Source organism: Hemiscyllium ocellatum, chromosome 6 (assembly GCF_020745735.1).
Source record: "Hemiscyllium ocellatum isolate sHemOce1 chromosome 6, sHemOce1.pat.X.cur, whole genome shotgun sequence".
Taxonomy (NCBI): Eukaryota; Metazoa; Chordata; class Chondrichthyes; order Orectolobiformes; family Hemiscylliidae; genus Hemiscyllium; species Hemiscyllium ocellatum.
The window spans coordinates 103033962-103053073 of record NC_083406.1 but is presented as its reverse complement, the minus strand read 5'-3'; the positions used below and the strand labels follow the sequence as shown (position 1 = coordinate 103053073).

Genomic DNA, 19112 nt, shown 5'->3' with positions numbered 1-19112 from the left:
TCTATTCCCTTGTATATTTCAGTGATCTTGTTTTGCTCTGTTTCTGGCTTTTGGTTGGCTACTGTTCGTTTTTCTGCTAATCATAGCTGCTTCTGACACATTTTTTCGTTTCTGTAACTTGTTCGATATTCTTTGGCTTTGCCCCACCAAATATTTTTGTCATTTTCTGCTGATCTTTCACAGACCTCCTCTTCTGATCTTTCAGCATCCTCCCCCATTTGACCTTCTGGAAGCCTATTACATTTCTAACTTGGCCGATGAAAAGTTATCAAATTGAAATTTCAACATTCAATCTTCTTTCCACCAATATAGCCTGACCTGCTGAGTATTCCCAGCATTCTCTATTTTTATTTGAATATTTTGTTTCCATTTCCAAAATGGAAGAGCTGGACCAAATACCAGTCGTACAAGGGAATTAAACCGAGGGAGGGTTTTATAAAAAATAGTGGTGAACAGGGCAGATACGTTAGGCATAGTTTTCTCAAATGTTATACATTCAGGTATTCTGTCTTTGGATTGAAAAATAATAATGCAAATTTAAAATTTTAAAGAAACATGACTGCAAACGTGTCAGTTTAAAACCGATTACACGAAGATTACTGTAATCTCAGTTACTAAATAATGTACACAATATGCAAGTGCCAAGCAATAATCATCACCAACAAGAAAGGATCTACCCACTATCTATTCATGACTTTTAGTGGCATTAGCATTGCTGAATTCTGCAGTCAATATTCTGGGGATATAGAGTCAGAGAGTCATTCAGCACAGAAACAGACCCTTTGGTCTAACACATCCATGCTGACCAAGTTTCCCAAACTAAACTAGTCTCACTTGCCTGTGATTGTCCCATATCCCTCTAGACCTTTCCTATTCATGTACCAGTTCAGGTGTCTTTTAAATGTGTAACTGTACCTGCATCCACCACTTCCTCTGGCAGTTACTTACATGAGGTTGTAGATTCGTTTGCTAAGCTAATGCGTTTTTCTGCAGATATTTTGTCACCTTGCTAGGTGACATCGTCAGTGCGCTTCCGGCGAAGCGTTGGGGGTCTGTCCTGCCTGGTATTTATGTGTCTTTGTTTACTGGTACTTCTGGTTCAGTGTGTGAGTGGTTTGTACATCAGGACCAGTACAATATGTTTACTGATTGAGTTCCGATTGGAGTGCCAGGCTTCAGGAATTCTGTTTCACCTGTGCTAGGATGGTTACATTGTCTGAGTTGAATTTGTGCTCTTCATTGTCTGCGTGGGCAGAAATGAGAGAGTACTGGTCGTCTCTGGCTGTGCCAACAGGACAAAGAGAAAATGTGAGTGCACGAATATTAGCTCACCATTACCAGACACTAGCAGTACTCTCTCATTAGAATATTTCATTAGATCATTCAAATCAGTTTACGGTGCCATTTTAGTACATAAATTGATCAAATATCAGGTTAAAATAAAAGAATGTTTTCCAGAAATCTTAAGATTCACCTACCAACAGCACCAACAACGTTTCTAACTATTTAATCATTGTAAAGCAGCACATTTAAGGTTACCACTATTTTGATTTACAAACTACATTAGTGGGCGGCAAGGTGGCACTGCTGCCTCACATCACCAGAGACCTGGGTTCATTTCCCGCCTCAGGTGACTCTCTGTGTGGAGTTTGCACATTCGTCCCGTATCTGTGTGGGTTTCCTCCGGGTGCTCCAGTTTCCTCCCACAATCCAAAAATGTGCAGGTTAGGTGAATTGGCCATGCTAAATTGTCCGTAGTGTTAGGTGAAGGGGTAAATATAGGGGAATGGGTCTGGGTGGGTTGCGCTTCAGCGGTTCAGTGTGGACTTGTTGGGCCGAAGGGCCTGTTTCCACACAGTAAGTAATCTATTACCTTAATCTTGCTGAAAAAGACAGTCAAAATTTGTTGTCTTGCACCCTTTGGTACAATTCATAAGAAAGAAAAGGGAAAATTGTCATTGCCCCACCAGACCATAGGGCTGTTCTCTCATTAGAGAGAGGTAACTGGTGGTGGTTTAATATGAAGGTAACTACAGCTCAGGTGAGGGAAGAGGTTGAGAAGGAGAGTAACGTTAGCCAGTGCAGGAATTGAACCTATGGTAGACATCACTGTACATTGCAGGCCAACCATCCAGGCCATCTCAGTGCAACTAAAATAACTCCTCATTGAACAATGTTATCAGTGCTAAAATTATCGGATGCCCAAAAAATGCAAGAATCAAAGCCAACTGGCTTCATAAATAACAACAAACACAGAAATTGCTGAAAAAAACTCAGCAGGTCTGGCAGAATCTGAGCAGAGAAATCAGCTAATGTCTCAGGTCCAGTGACCATTCTTCAGAATTGGATTCAGAACCAGCGATTCTCAGAAAGGTTCACTGGGCCAGAAATGTTAACTGATTTCTCTCCACAGATGCTACCAGACCCACCAGCTTTTCCAGTAATTTCTGTTTTTGTTCCTGACTTCCAGCATTCACAGTTCTTTCGATCTTTTGTTCAGTTTCACTTCATAAATGGTTATGGTCAACTCGCAACGTTCTGCTATATTCAATTAGATTTGGATTGCTGAATTTTACAGCTCTACAACCTTAGCTAGTAGTGTTCAGTACAAAAGACATCTTGAAATATAAATTAAAAGTGTCAGAAATAACAAAGTACAAAATATTACCTTTGGCTTTAAGTTTAACATTTGTTGTAGCATTTTGTCATTTCATATCACATTAATGTATTAAGCAGAAGCTTCATTTCAGTTAGTTGCTGCGGTGGTCATCTTCAATAACCAGTTTTAACCTGATATGGAAATTCTTACTGAAAATTGTATTAAAGTTGATAACTATCAACTGACATAATACAATGACACAAATTAAAAACATTTTCATGTACATTAGTAGCACAGAAGATGAGAAGCAAAAATGTGGCATTAGTGAACATACACTAATTGTTGTTTAATTATGCCATCTTATTCAGGAGATTTGCAAAATTCCATTTTCCCATTTTATGACTTAGCTTATGGCACATTTTTTTCTTCTGGCAAACTACTCCAAGTTTTATAAATCATCTCAAAATAGTACATGACTTTTAAACTGCCTTTTACGTCACTCCGTATTCGCATGGTAGCTTATGGTTAGCACTGCTACTTCACAGTGCCGGGGACATTGGTGGTATAGTGGACAGTGAAGAAGGTTACCCGAGAGTATGAGATTTTGATCAACTGGGCCAGTGGCCTGAGAAATGGCCAATGGGAGTTTAATTTAAATATATGAAAGGTGTTGAATTTTGGTAACACAAACCAGGGCAGTTAATAGTAACGCCTTGGGGAGTATTATCGAATAGAGAGATGAGGTGCAGGTACACATTCCCTTGAAAGTGGTGTTACTGGTAGACAGGGTGGTGAAGAAGGCATTTCACACTCTTGCCTTCATTTGTCACAGCTTTACAAAGTCATGTTACAGCTGTACAAGACATTGGTAAGGCCACATTTGGAGCATTGTATATAATTCTGGTTGTCCTGTTATAGCAAAGATGGTGTTAAACTGGAAAGAGTGCAAAAAAGAATTTACAAGGGTGTTTCTGAGACTGGAAGGTTTGAGTTATAAGGAGAGGCTGGATAGGCTGACACTTTTGCCCTTGGAGCAAGGAGGCAGAGGGGTGACCTTGTACAGGTTTATAAAATCATTAGGGACATAAAGGAATAGCCAAGGTCTTTTCCCCAGGGTAGTGGAGTCCAAAACTACAGCGAATAGATTTAAGGTGAGAGGGGAAATGTTTAAAAGAGACTTAAGGGGCAACCTTTTCACACAAAGTGCACATGTGAAACAAGCCACCAGAGGAAGTGGCAGAGGCAGGTACATTTACAACATTTAAAAGATATTCATACTGGTACATGGATAGATTAGATTCCCTACAGTATGGAAACAGGCCATTTGGCCGAACAAGTCCACATGTACCCTTCAAAGAGTAACCCACCCAGACCTATTTCTCTACCCTACATTTACCCCTGACTAATGCATCTAACCTACACATCCCTGAACACTATGGGCAATTTAGCATGGGCAACTTAACCTGCACATCTTTTGTGGAAACTGGAGCACTCAAAGAAACCCACACAAACACACCGAGAATGTGCAAACTCCACACAGACAGTTGCCCAAGGCGGAAATTAAACCTGGGCCCCTGGTGCTGTGAGGCAGCAGTGCTACCCACTGAGCCACCGTGCTGCCCCACACCACACCGATAGGAAAGGATTAGAGGGATATGGGACAAATGCAGGCAAATGGGACTACTTCAGTTTAGGAAACCTGGTTCTCGTGGATGGGATGGACTAAAGAGCTCATTTCCATGCTGCTTTGACTCAATGACAGTAATCATCATACATTGATTATCAATGCAATTTGCATTGTTGAATCCCTGGCTATCAACACCTTGGGGGCCATCAATGACCTGAAACTGAATTGGACCAGCCACATAAATTCTGCCAGAGGCCAGTCAGAGGAATTCTGTAGTAATTCACCTCTTGTGTCTCCAGTGCCTGTCTACCATCTACAAGGCACAAGTCAGAAGTGTGATGAAATACTCTCGACTTACCTCGGTGAATGCAGTTCCAATACAACTCAAGAGGTTAGACACGTAGTGATTGTAACAAGGTCAGCCAGGTGTATGTCATAGAATATGAATTCCCTGACTGGAGCTGTTAATCTGGCTCTGAAAGACCTGGATCAGTGTGAAAGACTCTCCCTGTGTAAATAAAGGGTGACTTGGTGACAGAACACCGACCTCTGTGGTGTTACCTCACTGGTAATTGGAGAAATGCAAGCCCCTAAGAAACCCATTCACAACAGTCATCTTTGAGTTGGGGTAAGTGTTTCTGGCATCGTGCTGTTATTTAGGAAGTTTGACTCATTTGATTCTGCCATTGAATGCTAGGCCCAATATCTGGAAATAATGTGTTATTTTTTTCCAGGTAACTGACATTGGGGCAGATGAAAAGCAATGAGTAATTTTCCTGACAGCTTATGTACCCGCAACTCTTTTGGTCATTAAGAGCCTGAATTTCCCTGAGGCATCAGATACTAAAACTTTTCAAGAGTTGTCAGATTTAGTTGAGAAATATTATGACCCCAAGCTTCCTCTAATTTTGAGATGCCACCAGCAATTTTATTCAGCAATTCAAGAACCCGGGGAATTTGAATTGGGATTTTTGATGAGGTTGAGACGGCTGGCAGAGGCATGTGACTTTGGTTTAACCCTTATTGAGATGCTGAATTGTGTGGAATTAATGATCTAACCATGCAAAACCGCCTGCTAGGTGAAGCCCAACTGAATTTCAAACTGACTCGACAATTGGCTTTATCATTGGAAAATGCGACAAGTGGCGCATATGAGTTGCAGGGTATTCTGATGGAAGTAAGCCCCTCGTCAGTCCGACTGAGCTTGGGAAATACCACTCGACTAAAGGCAATTGCACAGCCTCATGCAGGACATATATTGAACAGAGGGGCTCTAGGTCTGCCCACAGCAAAAACCCAAAACAAAGCCAACCAAGGGCAAACGGTTAAAGCTTTCTTCAGGATCCAGGCCAGCAAGCCATTGTCATTACTGCCAGTGTGCAGAGCTGAGACAGGAAAACAGTCCCATACCAGACCCAAATGGAGCAATAGAACTCATAGGCTAGTATCTAGCAGAGTGCACACCCTGTAAAGGCCATCTCCATCTGGTTTGGAACAGTTAAATTGCTTAGTAACATCCAAATCAGAACCAACCAAAATAATCATCTGGTTAAATGGCTACCCAGTTCTAATGGAGGTTAATATCATTGCAGTTGTGATCGTAGAAGCAGTCTTTAATAAAATTCACTCTGGACTCAAACCCTTAAGTTTGCACAAGACATTAGCTAGACTGAGAACCCATACCAGGGAACATTTACAGATTAAGGGTAAAAATTCAGTTCTAGTCTCTTATGAGAAGCAATAAAAACAGAATTTGCTGGAAAAGCTGAGAAAGCGTCACCCAAAATGTTAACTCTGATTTCTCTCCACAGATGCTGCCGGACTGTCTTGATCACAGGGTGCACCTAAGAGGTTCTTTGTGAATTTGGTCAAATGTAGTTAAGAGAAGACTCAACAGCCATTTGCTTAAACATGAACATTTATTGAGTAATATTGTTTGTACATTCTCCCTGTGTCTGCGTGGGTTTCCTCCGGGTGCTCCGGTTTCCTCCCACAATCCAAAAATGTACAGGTTAGGTGAATCATGCTGAATTGCCCGTAGTGTTAGGTGAAGGGGTAAATGTAGAGGAATGGGTATGGGTGGGTTGCGCTTCGGCGGTTCGGTGTGGACTTGGTGGGCCGAAGGGCCTGTTTCCACACTGTAAGTAATCTAATCTAATCTAATATTAAGAGATGGAAAAGCAAGGAAACATAAAAGACTGAACTATGAACATTTATTAGGTAATAAATGAAGATGAAAAAGGAAGGAAAAGAAAGCAATGAGTCTCACGCCCTCCTGCACGCTGGGGACCCTTCGATCGACGGCTGATCTGGAGGCTTGTTCCTGGCACCATTTGTGATCCTAGTCCGAGATAAAATTTGATGACTTGGAACGAAACTCTCTCTCTCTCTCTCTTATTCAGTGTAACAAACAGCCAGTACAGAAAAGCAACTTTTATTATGCCACCTTGGCACAAACAGGAATGTTCACAGGACTCATTCAAGGTCATGCAGCTGTCAAATATCATCAACAATTTTAGCCCTTCAGCCCCATCCTATACACAGATCTGCTGAGCTTTTCCAGCAATTTTTGTTTCAGTTTCTGATTTCCAGCATCTACAGTTTGTTTGATTTTTATGAGAAGCAGCTGGTTCAGCTCCCCCTGATTGCAGTAAAAGGCTTGGGCCCAAGCTTGATGGGGCAAAATTGGTTGAGAAAGATTCAGCTAGATCGGCTCAGCATTTTAAAATTCACAAATGGGCTGCTTGAGTGAAGTCCGAATTAAATATCTGGAGGTTTTTCAGGAAGTTCTAGGGACTATCAAAGAGGTTAAGGCCATCTTGCATGTTGACCAGGAAGCAATTCCATGATTCTGCAAGGCCCGTCCAGTGCCATTTGCCTTATGGGAAAAAAATAGAGGGAGAAATAGAGGCTGTAATGTGAAGGAATCATCAAACCAGTCCAAATTGCAGAATGGGCAGTGCCAGTTGAACTGGTTGGAGCTGATATGCTTTTGTGGGGATTTTAAATAGCTTTTTGCAGCTAGATAAATATCCAATCCCTCGCATTGAGAATTTGTGCGCAAAGCTGGTGGGGCAGAAGGGAGGGATGCTGTCCTTCACAAGGCTAGACATCAGCCATGCACGCTTGCAATTGCGATTAAATGAGGATTTTCAGAAGCATACTGCACGTAATAGCCATAAGGGTTTGTACCAATATATGAGACTGCTATTTGGGGTATTGTGAGCCTGTGCAATTTTTCAGTGGACAATGGAAAACATTTTACAAGGCCTACCACCCTAGGTCGGCATTTATTTAGATGATGTGTGAATAAGAGGGAAGACTGATAAGGAACACTTAAATAAGTTTGACAAGGTCCTTAGATGTTTCTGCCAGGCAGGTTTACACCTTGAAAGAGAAAAATGTATGCTTCAGGCACTCTGATGACCTACTTGGGCTACAGAGAAGACAAGACCAGGTTACACTCGTTGGAAGATAAAGTCAAGGTGATCTAAGGTGCCCCGGCTCCTGTGTCTACTGGAGTTCAGGTCTTCCTTTGGGCCAGTGAACTATTTAGGAAAGTTGATATCTCACCTGGCCTCCATCCTAGCACCTTTGCATCAACTCTTAAAAAAAGAGTCAGCCCTGGAAATGGTCGCATAGCCAAGCCATAGTTTTCAGTGAAGTGAAGAAACAGCTATCATCCTGGAAGGTGTTGGCACACTATGATCCCAAGCAAGATCTAGTATTGACATTTGATGCCTCCCTGTGCGATATCGGGATAGTATTAGCTCATAGTTGGCCCAATGGGGGGGAATGGCTAATAGCCTACCTGTCCAGGACTTTGGCTAATGCTAAAGTAAATATGCCCAGATCGAGAAGTAAGGTATAGCAGTAATGTTTGGAGTCAGGAAGTTCCACAACTATCTTTATGGATGTAAATTTGTAATAACAACAGACCATAAACCCCTGCTAGGTCTACTTAAAGGGGACAAATAGTGTTTCCCAAAACTTCAGGTCAATGGCAGTAGTGGGCTCTAATACTAAGTGTGTATAATCACAAATTGGAACACTATCCAGGAGGCCAAGTAGCAAATGCGGATGCATTGAGCTGCCTCCCACTGGCAGATACACTACCGATGGTACTGCCACTGGAAGAGTCCATAATGGTTTTATATTTTCTGGACACAATTCTACTCATAGCTGATAATATCAGACTTTGGATGCAGAAAGATTCGGTCTGGGCAAAACCGAAACAGCTGGTGGTGATGGGAGGCAACAAAAGGGCCATCACAACCAGAATTGAAACCTTTTTGGACCCAGAGAGACCAGATCACAGTTGAGGATGGCATATTACTATGGGGAGCAAGAGTGATTGCTTTGAGCAAAGATTGCAACCAGATACTGACTGAACTCCACCATGGTCATCCAACGGTTCCCAAAATGAGGAAGGCATGAAGTTAGATCTGGTGGCCAGGATTGGCAGACATAGCTGTGTTTGTGGGATAGTGCCCAGAATGCCAACAAATTACTGCCTGCAGCTTTCCCAAATTCGTGGGAATGGCCAGGTCAACCATGGACCAGGTTACACATTGAGCCCATGAAAGGGCCAGCATAGTCAATGTTTTCAGTCATTGTGGATGCCCAGTCAAAGTGCTGGATGTGCATACAATTCTTTCATCAAACATGGAGATGACGATAGTAAGACTGCACACATGTTAGCAATACATGGACTCCAAGAAGTGTTGGTCACAGATAACGGGCCATCATTTACTAGCAGCAAATCTGAGTATTTTCTAACGTTGAATGGTGTTCGTCCACCATCTATCATCCAATGGTCTGGCAGAAAGCCAGAAGGAAGGCTTAAAGATACAATCTAGAGCTTCACTGGACACCAAACTGTCCTGGTTCCTATTTGATTATAGGACCATTTCTCATGCAACTACAGAGATAGCTCCAGCAGAATTCCTAAAAGGGGAGAACCAGGTTGAATCTATTCCTCCCGGACCTGTGGGGGAGTGTGAAATGGTGTCAGGAACACCAATGCAAGACGCAAGACTCTTAAGTGAGAGAAACAGTTGTTTTCTCCTTGGGACAAAGTTTGGTGTGGGAACAATGGGAATAACACTGCATAGGTAAGAGATATGGTTGGTGTGAGGTCAGGTCATGTATAAAGTTCGGGTAGGTAGTATGATGGTCTGAGTAAACACAAAGACCATATGAAAGCTGCAGACTCACAAACTGTGCAAGAGCAAAACGAGTCTGGCTCCTCGACAGTCTTTCCAGCAGTTCTAGAACCCATGGGTTTTCTCTCTCTCCATCAAGTGTTGAAGATACCTTGGAATCTGGGATGGCTGCACAGATGTCGCCATCTTGACGCCTTTGTCACCTGAAGAAAAGAATGAATTTCTTCCGAGATGCTTCAGATGGAAGAGGCAAGCTACTGTCCATTACACACCACCCATATCAGAGGCAGGGTTGTAGGAACCTGACCTGATGCTAAAACGCCCCAAAAGGAGCTACAATTAAAAAAAAAAGGATGGCTTATGTCCTTGGACCAGACAGGGAAGGATATAGTGATTGTTGTGAGGTCAGCCAGATGGATCTCCTAGAATATGAGTTCCTTGATTGGGGCTGTTAATCTGGTCCACTCAGGGATCCCTGGCTGACAAAAAAAAAACAGAAGTGTCAGAGGTTCTGTTCACTCAGAGCTGGCTCTGAGGGAGCTGGGTCAGCATCAAGGACTCTCCACGAATAAATAGAGAGTGACATGGTAGCACCTTACCATCACCTGTGGAGTTATTTTACTATCCAGGACAAAGCAGACCACTTGATTGGCACACATCCATCTTTTCCAACAGTTACTCCCTCCACCAGTGAGATACAGTGGCAGCAGTGTATACCATGTACAAAGTACACCACAGTAACCCACCCAGGTCCTTCGACAGAATCTTTCAAACACATGACCTCCATCACCTAGAAGGACAAGGGCAGTAAATTAATGGGAACACCATCTCCCGGAAGTACTTCTTCAAGTCTCCACCATGTTGTCCTGGAAATAAATGCTATTCCTTCACTGTACTGGGTCAAGAGACAAGCTGCTCCTACATCCTATGAATTTCAGCAGTTCAAGATGGCACCATCACCTTCTTGAGGGCAATAAATTCTAGCCTACCCAGTGATGCTCACATCCCATGAATGATTTCCACTCCTCAATCCTGCCATTCCAGGAGTCTCAGAATAGCAATTCTAACTTTACTGCTGGTACACACAGACTCATTTAATCTGGTCTTTTACACAGCCAGCACTAACCAACACTTTCATCTGGTTAGCTTGAGCTACATTTAAAATAGTTGAATATTAGCATTAAAAAAGTAATGTATGAGCATTGAGTTTTCTTGGGCCAATACGACAGTTTTAGAATCTATTCTGGAATGTGTCAGTGTTGGATTTTTCACTTGGATGTTTGTGCACTCTGCAGCCTAAATAGAGAATAATCTATTCATAGATTATAAAACTTGGCCCCAAAACCTTAACAGTTACTTAACAAGTAGACATAGTGAAGAATGTAACAAATTATGAATCTCAGAAGGGATTTAGATTTGGAATCTACATTTTGTGCATATTAAATGATTGATTGCAATCCAGGATAGACTTCAGGTATAATATATGTTGATATATTTCAATGTTTAAATGATTGTGACATTTCAGAAATTAGTTTAGAAGGTGTAATTTTTTTTTCTTCTTGCTTAATTTGTAACAGTGGTCATAGAAAACACTGTACAAGTGGTTTGACTTCCAATGGATTTATTGGCAACATTTAATTGCATGTGTTCAAGTTCAACTAATGATACTGGCTTAAAACATTAAGCTACAGTGCATGACATAGAAATGTTGATAGATTCTGTGACAATGAATGAAATGCTAATTAAAAGTTGCGTCTCTTTGCACTTTTTTTAAATTCCCAAGCAGGTAAAGCAAAAGATGTAGGCAAAGTATACTTCTCTGGCATATAAGATGAAAGTATTGGTACATCATTAATGCGTTCAACAAAAAAAATTGATAAAACAGAATTCACTTGTTTTGAAATGGAGGATCTTCCTTTTGAGAGTCTGAAAGATTCATGGTCCTTTTACAATTGATTGTGGAGATAAACCGTCACAAAGTCAAAATTCCTTTAAAGATGATGCCCTGGATGGGAACAAAAATAAATCCAATTTGAAGTAACTCAGGAGATGTTGTTTTCACTTTTTAACCTTTCTGTGTGTCTGTGAATGCTCCACCTAACAGGGTGATTTGGCAGACTGAAACAGCCAGCTTTGATTTTGATTCTTCAGATTCAACATTAGCAATTAGTTCTACATTATGAAGGATAGGATTGAGCACTGCAGGACTGGGTAATAAGACAAACAAGTTATTAAAGTCTAGGTCAGTCCAAAGACTTCTGCCCATTCATTTAGTGAACTACAGAGGCATTAACAATTCAAGCTAAGGGATCTATTGAGCTAAATCAAACTAAATGACTGGAGGGCTCAAAATTTCCACAGGTGATGCAGTCCATTTTTATAAATTCAATTTTTACTGTGTGTATTCCTATTCAGTGCAATATCAATTTTCTGCTATTGCTAAGAGCTTGTAGCACTGCTCAATGATCCATGCAGCCTGGAATAAACAAATCAAATAGTAGCGTAATAGTGGTTCAAAACAATTAGTAATTGAACAGGTTTGTTTCAGATAGCCATTAGTTCAGCACAGTAATGGCAAAAAAAATTGGAAAATTATATTCTGCACTTTTGAGTATAATTTAAAACAATTTCAACATGTATATTAGGAAATGAGAAAGTTTGTGCATATGGAAATCAGATAACCAGTACTGGCTGGAAAAATAAAATATTAAATTGAAACATATTTGGTGACATATGAATACACAGTTAAATATGTTTTGGGTTTCATCCCCCATGTTCAAGACTATTCCAACCATGACTGTGATGGGCACCACCATCACTAGCCGACTTCTTTATTGATAACTGAAGACATTTTTAATCTTGTTAAGCTTTACTGCACTTTACTATATTATAGGAGTTAAACCCAGGTTACTCCCCTGTGCATTTTCCAACCTCCCGTTTAGTTGACATGTATTGATGACAGACAACATGAACTTGGAAAAAACAATGCAGAAATATAGAAACCTGCAGTACAGAAAGGGGCAATTCAGTCATTGGCGCCTGTGCTGGCTCTTATGAAAGAGCAGTCACGTTTTGTTCTACAAGCCTGGTTTTGGTCTGTACCCTTGTAAATTTTTCATTCACAAAGCTCCTGGTCAATTCCCCTTAAACTTTAGTTATGGAATCATTTACCATCATTTATGGAGGTAAAAGTTTCCAGATCCTGACAATTCTGGAAACAGTTCTCCAAATATCCTCCCCAGATATCCGTTGATGATATTGGATTCGATACCATTCGTTCTTGACTGATGTACCAGAAGAAACATCGGTCGTGATAGTTTCTTTGTCCCCCAACCTACTCTATCAGTTTGGAAGCCTCTATTAGATAATCTCTCAATTTACTCAACTCCAAGGAGAACAGTCCCTGCCTTTTCTAGCTCCTATTACAAATCCATAGACTTCCACAATTACCTTGACTACACATCATCACCCTCTGCTGCATGTAAGGATTCCACTCCATTCTCCCACTTCTCAATCTCTGTGCAGCAGTTCTGATCATGCCACCTTCCAAAGGGTTGTCTCAGAAATGTCCACCTTTTTCCCCACTGCTGCAAATGTGTTGCTGGTCAAAGCACAGCAGGTTAGGCAGCATCTCAGGAATAGAGAATTCAACGTTTCGAGCATAAGCCCTTCATCAGGAATAAGAGAGAGAGAGCCAAGCAGGCTGAGATAAAAGGTAGGGAGGAGGGACTAGGGGGAGGGGCGATGGAGGTGGGATAGGTGGAAGGAGGTCAAGGTGAGGGTGATAGGCCGGAGTGGGGTGGGGGCGGAGAGGTCAGGAAGAGGATTGCAGGTTAGGAGGGCGGTGCTGAGTTGAGGGAACCGACTGAGACAAGGTGGGGGGAGGGGAAATGAGGAAGCTGGAGAAATCTGAATTCATACCTTGTGGTTGGAGGGTTCCCAGGCGGAAGATGAGGCGCTCCTCCTCCAGCCGTCGTGTAGTTGTGTTCTGCCGGTGGAGGAGTCCGAGGACCTGCATGTCCTCGGTGGAGTGGGAGGGGGAGTTAAAGTGTTGAGCCACGGGGTGATTGGGTTGGTTGGTTCGGGCGGCCCAGAGGTGTTCTCTGAAGCGTTCCGCAAGTAAGCGGCCTGTCTCACCAATATAGAGGAGGCCACATCGGGTGCAGCGGATGCAATAGATGATGTGTGTGGAGGTACAGGTGAACTTGTGGCGGATATGGAAGGATCCCTTGGGGCCTTGGAGGGAAGTGAGTGTGGAGGTGTGGGCGCAAGTTTTACATTTCCTGCGGTTGCAGGGGAAGGTGCCGGGGGTGGAGGTTGGGTTGGTGGGGGGTGTGGATCTGACAAGGGAGTCACGAAGGGAGTGGTCCTTGCGGAACGCTGATAGGGGAGGGGAGGGAAATATATCCTTGGTGGTGGGGTCCGTTTGGAGGTGGCGGAAATGGCGGCGGATAATACGTTGTATGCGCAGGTTGGTGGGGTGGTAGGTGAGAACCAGTGGGGTTCTGTCTTGGTGGCGGTTGGAGGAGCGGGGCTCAAGGGCGGAGGAGCGGGAAGTGGAGGAGATGCGGTGGAGGGCATCGTCGATCACGTCTGGGGGGAATCTGCGGTCCTTGAAGAAGGAGGCCATCTGGGTTGTGCGGTGTTGGAATTGGTCCTCCTGGGAGCAGATGCGGCGGAGACGAAGGAATTGGGAATATGGGATGGCGTTTTTACAGGGGGCAGGGTGGGAGGAGGTGTAGTCCAGGTAGCTGTGGGAGTCAGTCGGTTTATAATAGATGTCTGTGTTGAGTCGGTCGCCCGAGATAGAAATGGAAAGGTCTAGGAAGGGGAGGGAGGAGTCTGAGACAGTCCAGGTGAATTTCAGGTCGGGATGGAAGGTGTTAGTAAAGTTGATGAACTGTTCAACCTCCTCGTGGGAGCACGAGGCAGCGCCGATACAGTCATCGATGTAGCGGAGGAAAAGGTGGGGGGTGGTGCCAGTGTAGTTGCGGAAGATGGACTGTTCCACGTATCCTACGAAGAGGCAGGCATAGCTGGGGCCCATGCGGGTGCCCATGGCAACTCCTTTAGTTTGGAGGAAGTGGGAGGATTGAAAAGAGAAGTTATTCAGGGTGAGGACCAGTTCAGTCAGTCGAAGGAGGGTGTCAGTGGAAGGGTACTGGTTAGTGCGGCGGGAAAGGAAGAAGCGGAGGGCTTTGAGTCCTTCGTGATGGGGGATGGAGGTGTACAGGGACTGGATGTCCATAGTGAAAATAAGGCGTTGGGGACCGGGGAAGCGAAAATCCTGGAGGAGGTGGAGTGCGTGGGTGGTGTCCCGAACGTAGGTGGGGAGTTCTTGGACTAAAGGGGACAGGACCGTGTCGAGGTATTGGGAGATGAGTTCGGTGGGGCAGGAGCAGGCTGAGACAATGGGTCGGCCGGGGCAGGCAGGTTTGTGGATTTTGGGCAGGAGGTAGAAACGGGCGGTGCGGGGTTGTGGGACTATGAGGTTGGAGGCGGTGGATGGGAGATCCCCTGAGGTGATGAGGTCCTGGATGGTCTGGGAGATGATGGTTTGGTGGTGGGAGGTGGGGTCGTGGTCAAGGGGGCGATAAGAGGAGGCGTCCGCGAGCTGGCGTTTGGCTTCAGCGGTGTACAGGTCAGTGCGCCAAACTACCACCGCGCCTCCCTTGTCTGCGGGTTTGATGGTGAGGTTGGGATTGGAGCGGAGGGAGTGGAGGGCTGCACGTTCTGAGGGTGAGAGGTTGGAGTGGGTGAGAGGGGTGGACAGGTTGAGTCGGTTGATGTCACGGCGGCAGTTGGCTATAAAGAGGTCGAGGGCGGGTAGGAGGCCTGCACGGGGTGTCCAGGTGGATGGGGTGTGTTGGAGGCGGGAGAAGGGGTCGTCAGAGGGTGGGCGGGAGTCCTGGTTGTGAAAGTAGGCACGGAGGCGAAGGCGGCGGAAGAATTGTTCAATATCTCGCCGCGTGTTGAACTCATTAATCCGAGGGCGTAGGGGAACGAAGGTGAGGCCCCTGCTGAGGACTGATCTTTCATCCTCAGAGAGGGGGAGATCTGGAGGGATGGTGAAAATCCGGCAAGGCTGGGAGCTAGGACCTGGTGTGGGACTGGAGCTGGAGCTGGAGCTGGGGGCGGGGTTAGGGGCGGGGACAGAGATCGAAGTAGGGGCGGAGTTAGACGTGGTGCCTCCAACACACCCCATCCACCTGGACACCCCGTGCAGGCCTCCTACCCGCCCTCGACCTCTTTATAGCCAACTGCCGCCGTGACATCAACCGACTCAACCTGTCCACCCCTCTCACCCACTCCAACCTCTCACCCTCAGAACGTGCAGCCCTCCACTCCCTCCGCTCCAATCCCAACCTCACCATCAAACCCGCAGACAAGGGAGGCGCGGTGGTAGTTTGGCGCACTGACCTGTACACCGCTGAAGCCAAACGCCAGCTCGCGGACGCCTCCTCTTATCGCCCCCTTGACCACGACCCCACCTCCCACCACCAAACCATCATCTCCCAGACCATCCAGGACCTCATCACCTCAGGGGATCTCCCATCCACCGCCTCCAACCTCATAGTCCCACAACCCCGCACCGCCCGTTTCTACCTCCTGCCCAAAATCCACAAACCTGCCTGCCCCGGCCGACCCATTGTCTCAGCCTGCTCCTGCCCCACCGAACTCATCTCCCAATACCTCGACACGGTCCTGTCCCCTTTAGTCCAAGAACTCCCCACCTACGTTCGGGACACCACCCACGCACTCCACCTCCTCCAGGATTTTCGCTTCCCCGGTCCCCAACGCCTTATTTTCACTATGGACATCCAGTCCCTGTACACCTCCATCCCCCATCACGAAGGACTCAAAGCCCTCCGCTTCTTCCTTTCCCGCCGCACTAACCAGTACCCTTCCACTGACACCCTCCTTCGACTGACTGAACTGGTCCTCACCCTGAATAACTTCTCTTTTCAATCCTCCCACTTCCTCCAAACTAAAGGAGTTGCCATGGGCACCCGCATGGGCCCCAGCTATGCCTGCCTCTTCGTAGGATACGTGGAACAGTCCATCTTCCGCAACTACACTGGCACCACCCCCCACCTTTTCCTCCGCTACATCGATGACTGTATCGGCGCTGCCTCGTGCTCCCACGAGGAGGTTGAACAGTTCATCAACTTTACTAACACCTTCCATCCCGACCTGAAATTCACCTGGACTGTCTCAGACTCCTCCCTCCCCTTCCTAGACCTTTCCATTTCTATCTCGGGCGACCGACTCAACACAGACATCTATTATAAACCGACTGACTCCCACAGCTACCTGGACTACACCTCCTCCCACCCTGCCCCCTGTAAAAACGCCATCCCATATTCCCAATTCCTTCGTCTCCGCCGCATCTGCTCCCAGGAGGACCAATTCCAACACCGCACAACCCAGATGGCCTCCTTCTTCAAGGACCGCAGATTCCCCCCAGACGTGATCGACGATGCCCTCCACCGCATCTCCTCCACTTCCCGCTCCTCCGCCCTTGAGCCCCGCTCCTCCAACCGCCACCAAGACAGAACCCCACTGGTTCTCACCTACCACCCCACCAACCTGCGCATACAACGTATTATCCGCCGCCATTTCCGCCACCTCCAAACGGACCCCACCACCAAGGATATATTTCCCTCCCCTCCCCTATCAGCGTTCCGCAAGGACCACTCCCTTCGTGACTCCCTTGTCAGATCCACACCCCCCACCAACCCAACCTCCACCCCCGGCACCTTCCCCTGCAACCGCAGGAAATGTAAAACTTGCGCCCACACCTCCACACTCACTTCCCTCCAAGGCCCCAAGGGATCCTTCCATATCCGCCACAAGTTCACCTGTACCTCCACACACATCATCTATTGCATCCGCTGCACCCGATGTGGCCTCCTCTATATTGGTGAGACAGGCCGCTTACTTGCGGAACGCTTCAGAGAACACCTCTGGGCCGCCCGAACCAACCAACCCAATCACCCCGTGGCTCAACACTTTAACTCCCCCTCCCACTCCACCGAGGACATGCAGGTCCTCGGACTCCTCCACCGGCAGAACACAACTACACGACGGCTGGAGGAGGAGCGCCTCATCTTCCGCCTGGGAACCCTCCAACCACAAGGTATGAATTCAGATTTCTCCAGCTTCCTCATTTCCCCTCCCCCCACCTTGTCTCAGTCGGTTCCCTCAACTCAGCACCGCCCTCCTAACCTGCAATCCTCTTCCTGACCTCTCCGCCCCCACCCCACTCCGGCCTATCACCCTCACCTTGACCTCCTTCCACCTATCCCACCTCCATCGCCCCTCCCCCTAGTCCCTCCTCCCTACCTTTTATCTCAGCCTGCTTGGCTCTCTCTCTCTTATTCCTGATGAAGGGCTTATGCTCGAAACGTTGAATTCTCTATTCCTGAGATGCTGCCTAACCTGCTGTGCTTTGACCAGCAACACATTTGCAGCTCTGATCTCCAGCATCTGCAGACCTCATTTTTTACTCACCTTTTTCCCCAACCGAGGTCTCCCCACCATTGTGGTTGACAGGCCCTCCACCATGTCCAACCCAACACCCACACTTGCTGATTTGTCCCCTTCTCTCCAACAGTGATAGGGTCCCTGCGGTCCTCACCTCCCTCCCATTGGCTGCCGTATTCAAAGGATTGTAAACCACCATTTCCGTCATCTCCAGCTGGATGCAACAATCAGACACATATTCTCCTCCCTTCCCTTGTCAGCATTCTGCAGTGACTGGTCCCTCTGAGACACCCTGGTCCACTCCTCCTCTACTCCCAACACCTCCCCACAGCCCCATGTCAACTACCCATGCAATCACATTTAGTGCAATACTTATCCGTCTCCTTCCTCCCTATCTAAGGCCCCAGACATGCCTTTCAAGTGAAGCAGAGATTTACCTGTACCTCAATCTAGTCTAGTGTATTTATTGATCACAATGGGCTCTTCTCTACAGTGGGGAAACAAAATGCGACTGTAACTGTTTTGGCAAATACCTACATTCTGTCCACAAAAATCATCTCAAGCTTCCAGTTGTCTGTCACTTCAACACACCACCATGTTTCCCGTGGCAACATTTCAGACCTGTTGCAGTGCTCCAGTAAAGCTCAACACAAGCTGGAGGAACAACACCTCATCTTCTGCCCAGATATCTTACAGCCTTCAGGGTTCAACATCAAGTTTAACAATTTCAGAACGTGAACATCTTCCATGTTTGTTACATATCCCCACACCTCCAGGTTCTGTTTGGTATTGGTTGCTGCCAGCACAGCTAACCCATTTTCAACCATTTACACTTCTCACCCAACATTTCTCTGTCACCTATTCACAAGCAATCTGTTCATTTTCCTAACGCTTTTCTCTCTCCTTCTGGGCACCTTCTCCATATACCCTAGTCACTCCCGTTCCCCCACCCCATTATCAGCATAAGTACCACCCTTTCTCAGCCATTTTCAGTGCTGATGAAGGATCATTGTACTTGAAATGTTATGTTATCTGTTTTTCTTTCAACAGATGCTGTCAAATTTGCTGAGTTTCTCGAGCAATTGTTTTGTTCAGATTTCCAGTTTTTTTTGTTCACCTGCTTTCCAGCTTCTCTTCAGAAATGAGATTGCTCAGTCCTGGCAACATCTGGCTAAGCATCATCTGTATCATTTTAAAAATCTTTACATCTTTACATTGTCAACATACAGGCAGA

General features: G+C 45.8%; 1 protein-coding gene across 1 annotated transcript in view; it reads right to left on the bottom strand.

The window, feature by feature from the left end:
- Positions 1 to 11255: 11255 nt before the first annotated feature.
- The window catches only part of tsga10 (testis specific, 10), a 109767-nt gene continuing 101910 nt past the window's right edge, over positions 11256 to 19112 (bottom strand). The window contains exon 19 of the mRNA XM_060826991.1: positions 11256 to 11396. Coding sequence (XP_060682974.1) covers positions 11372 to 11396 — 25 coding nt within the window. The 3' untranslated portion in view covers positions 11256 to 11371. The remainder of the gene's footprint in view (positions 11397 to 19112) is intronic.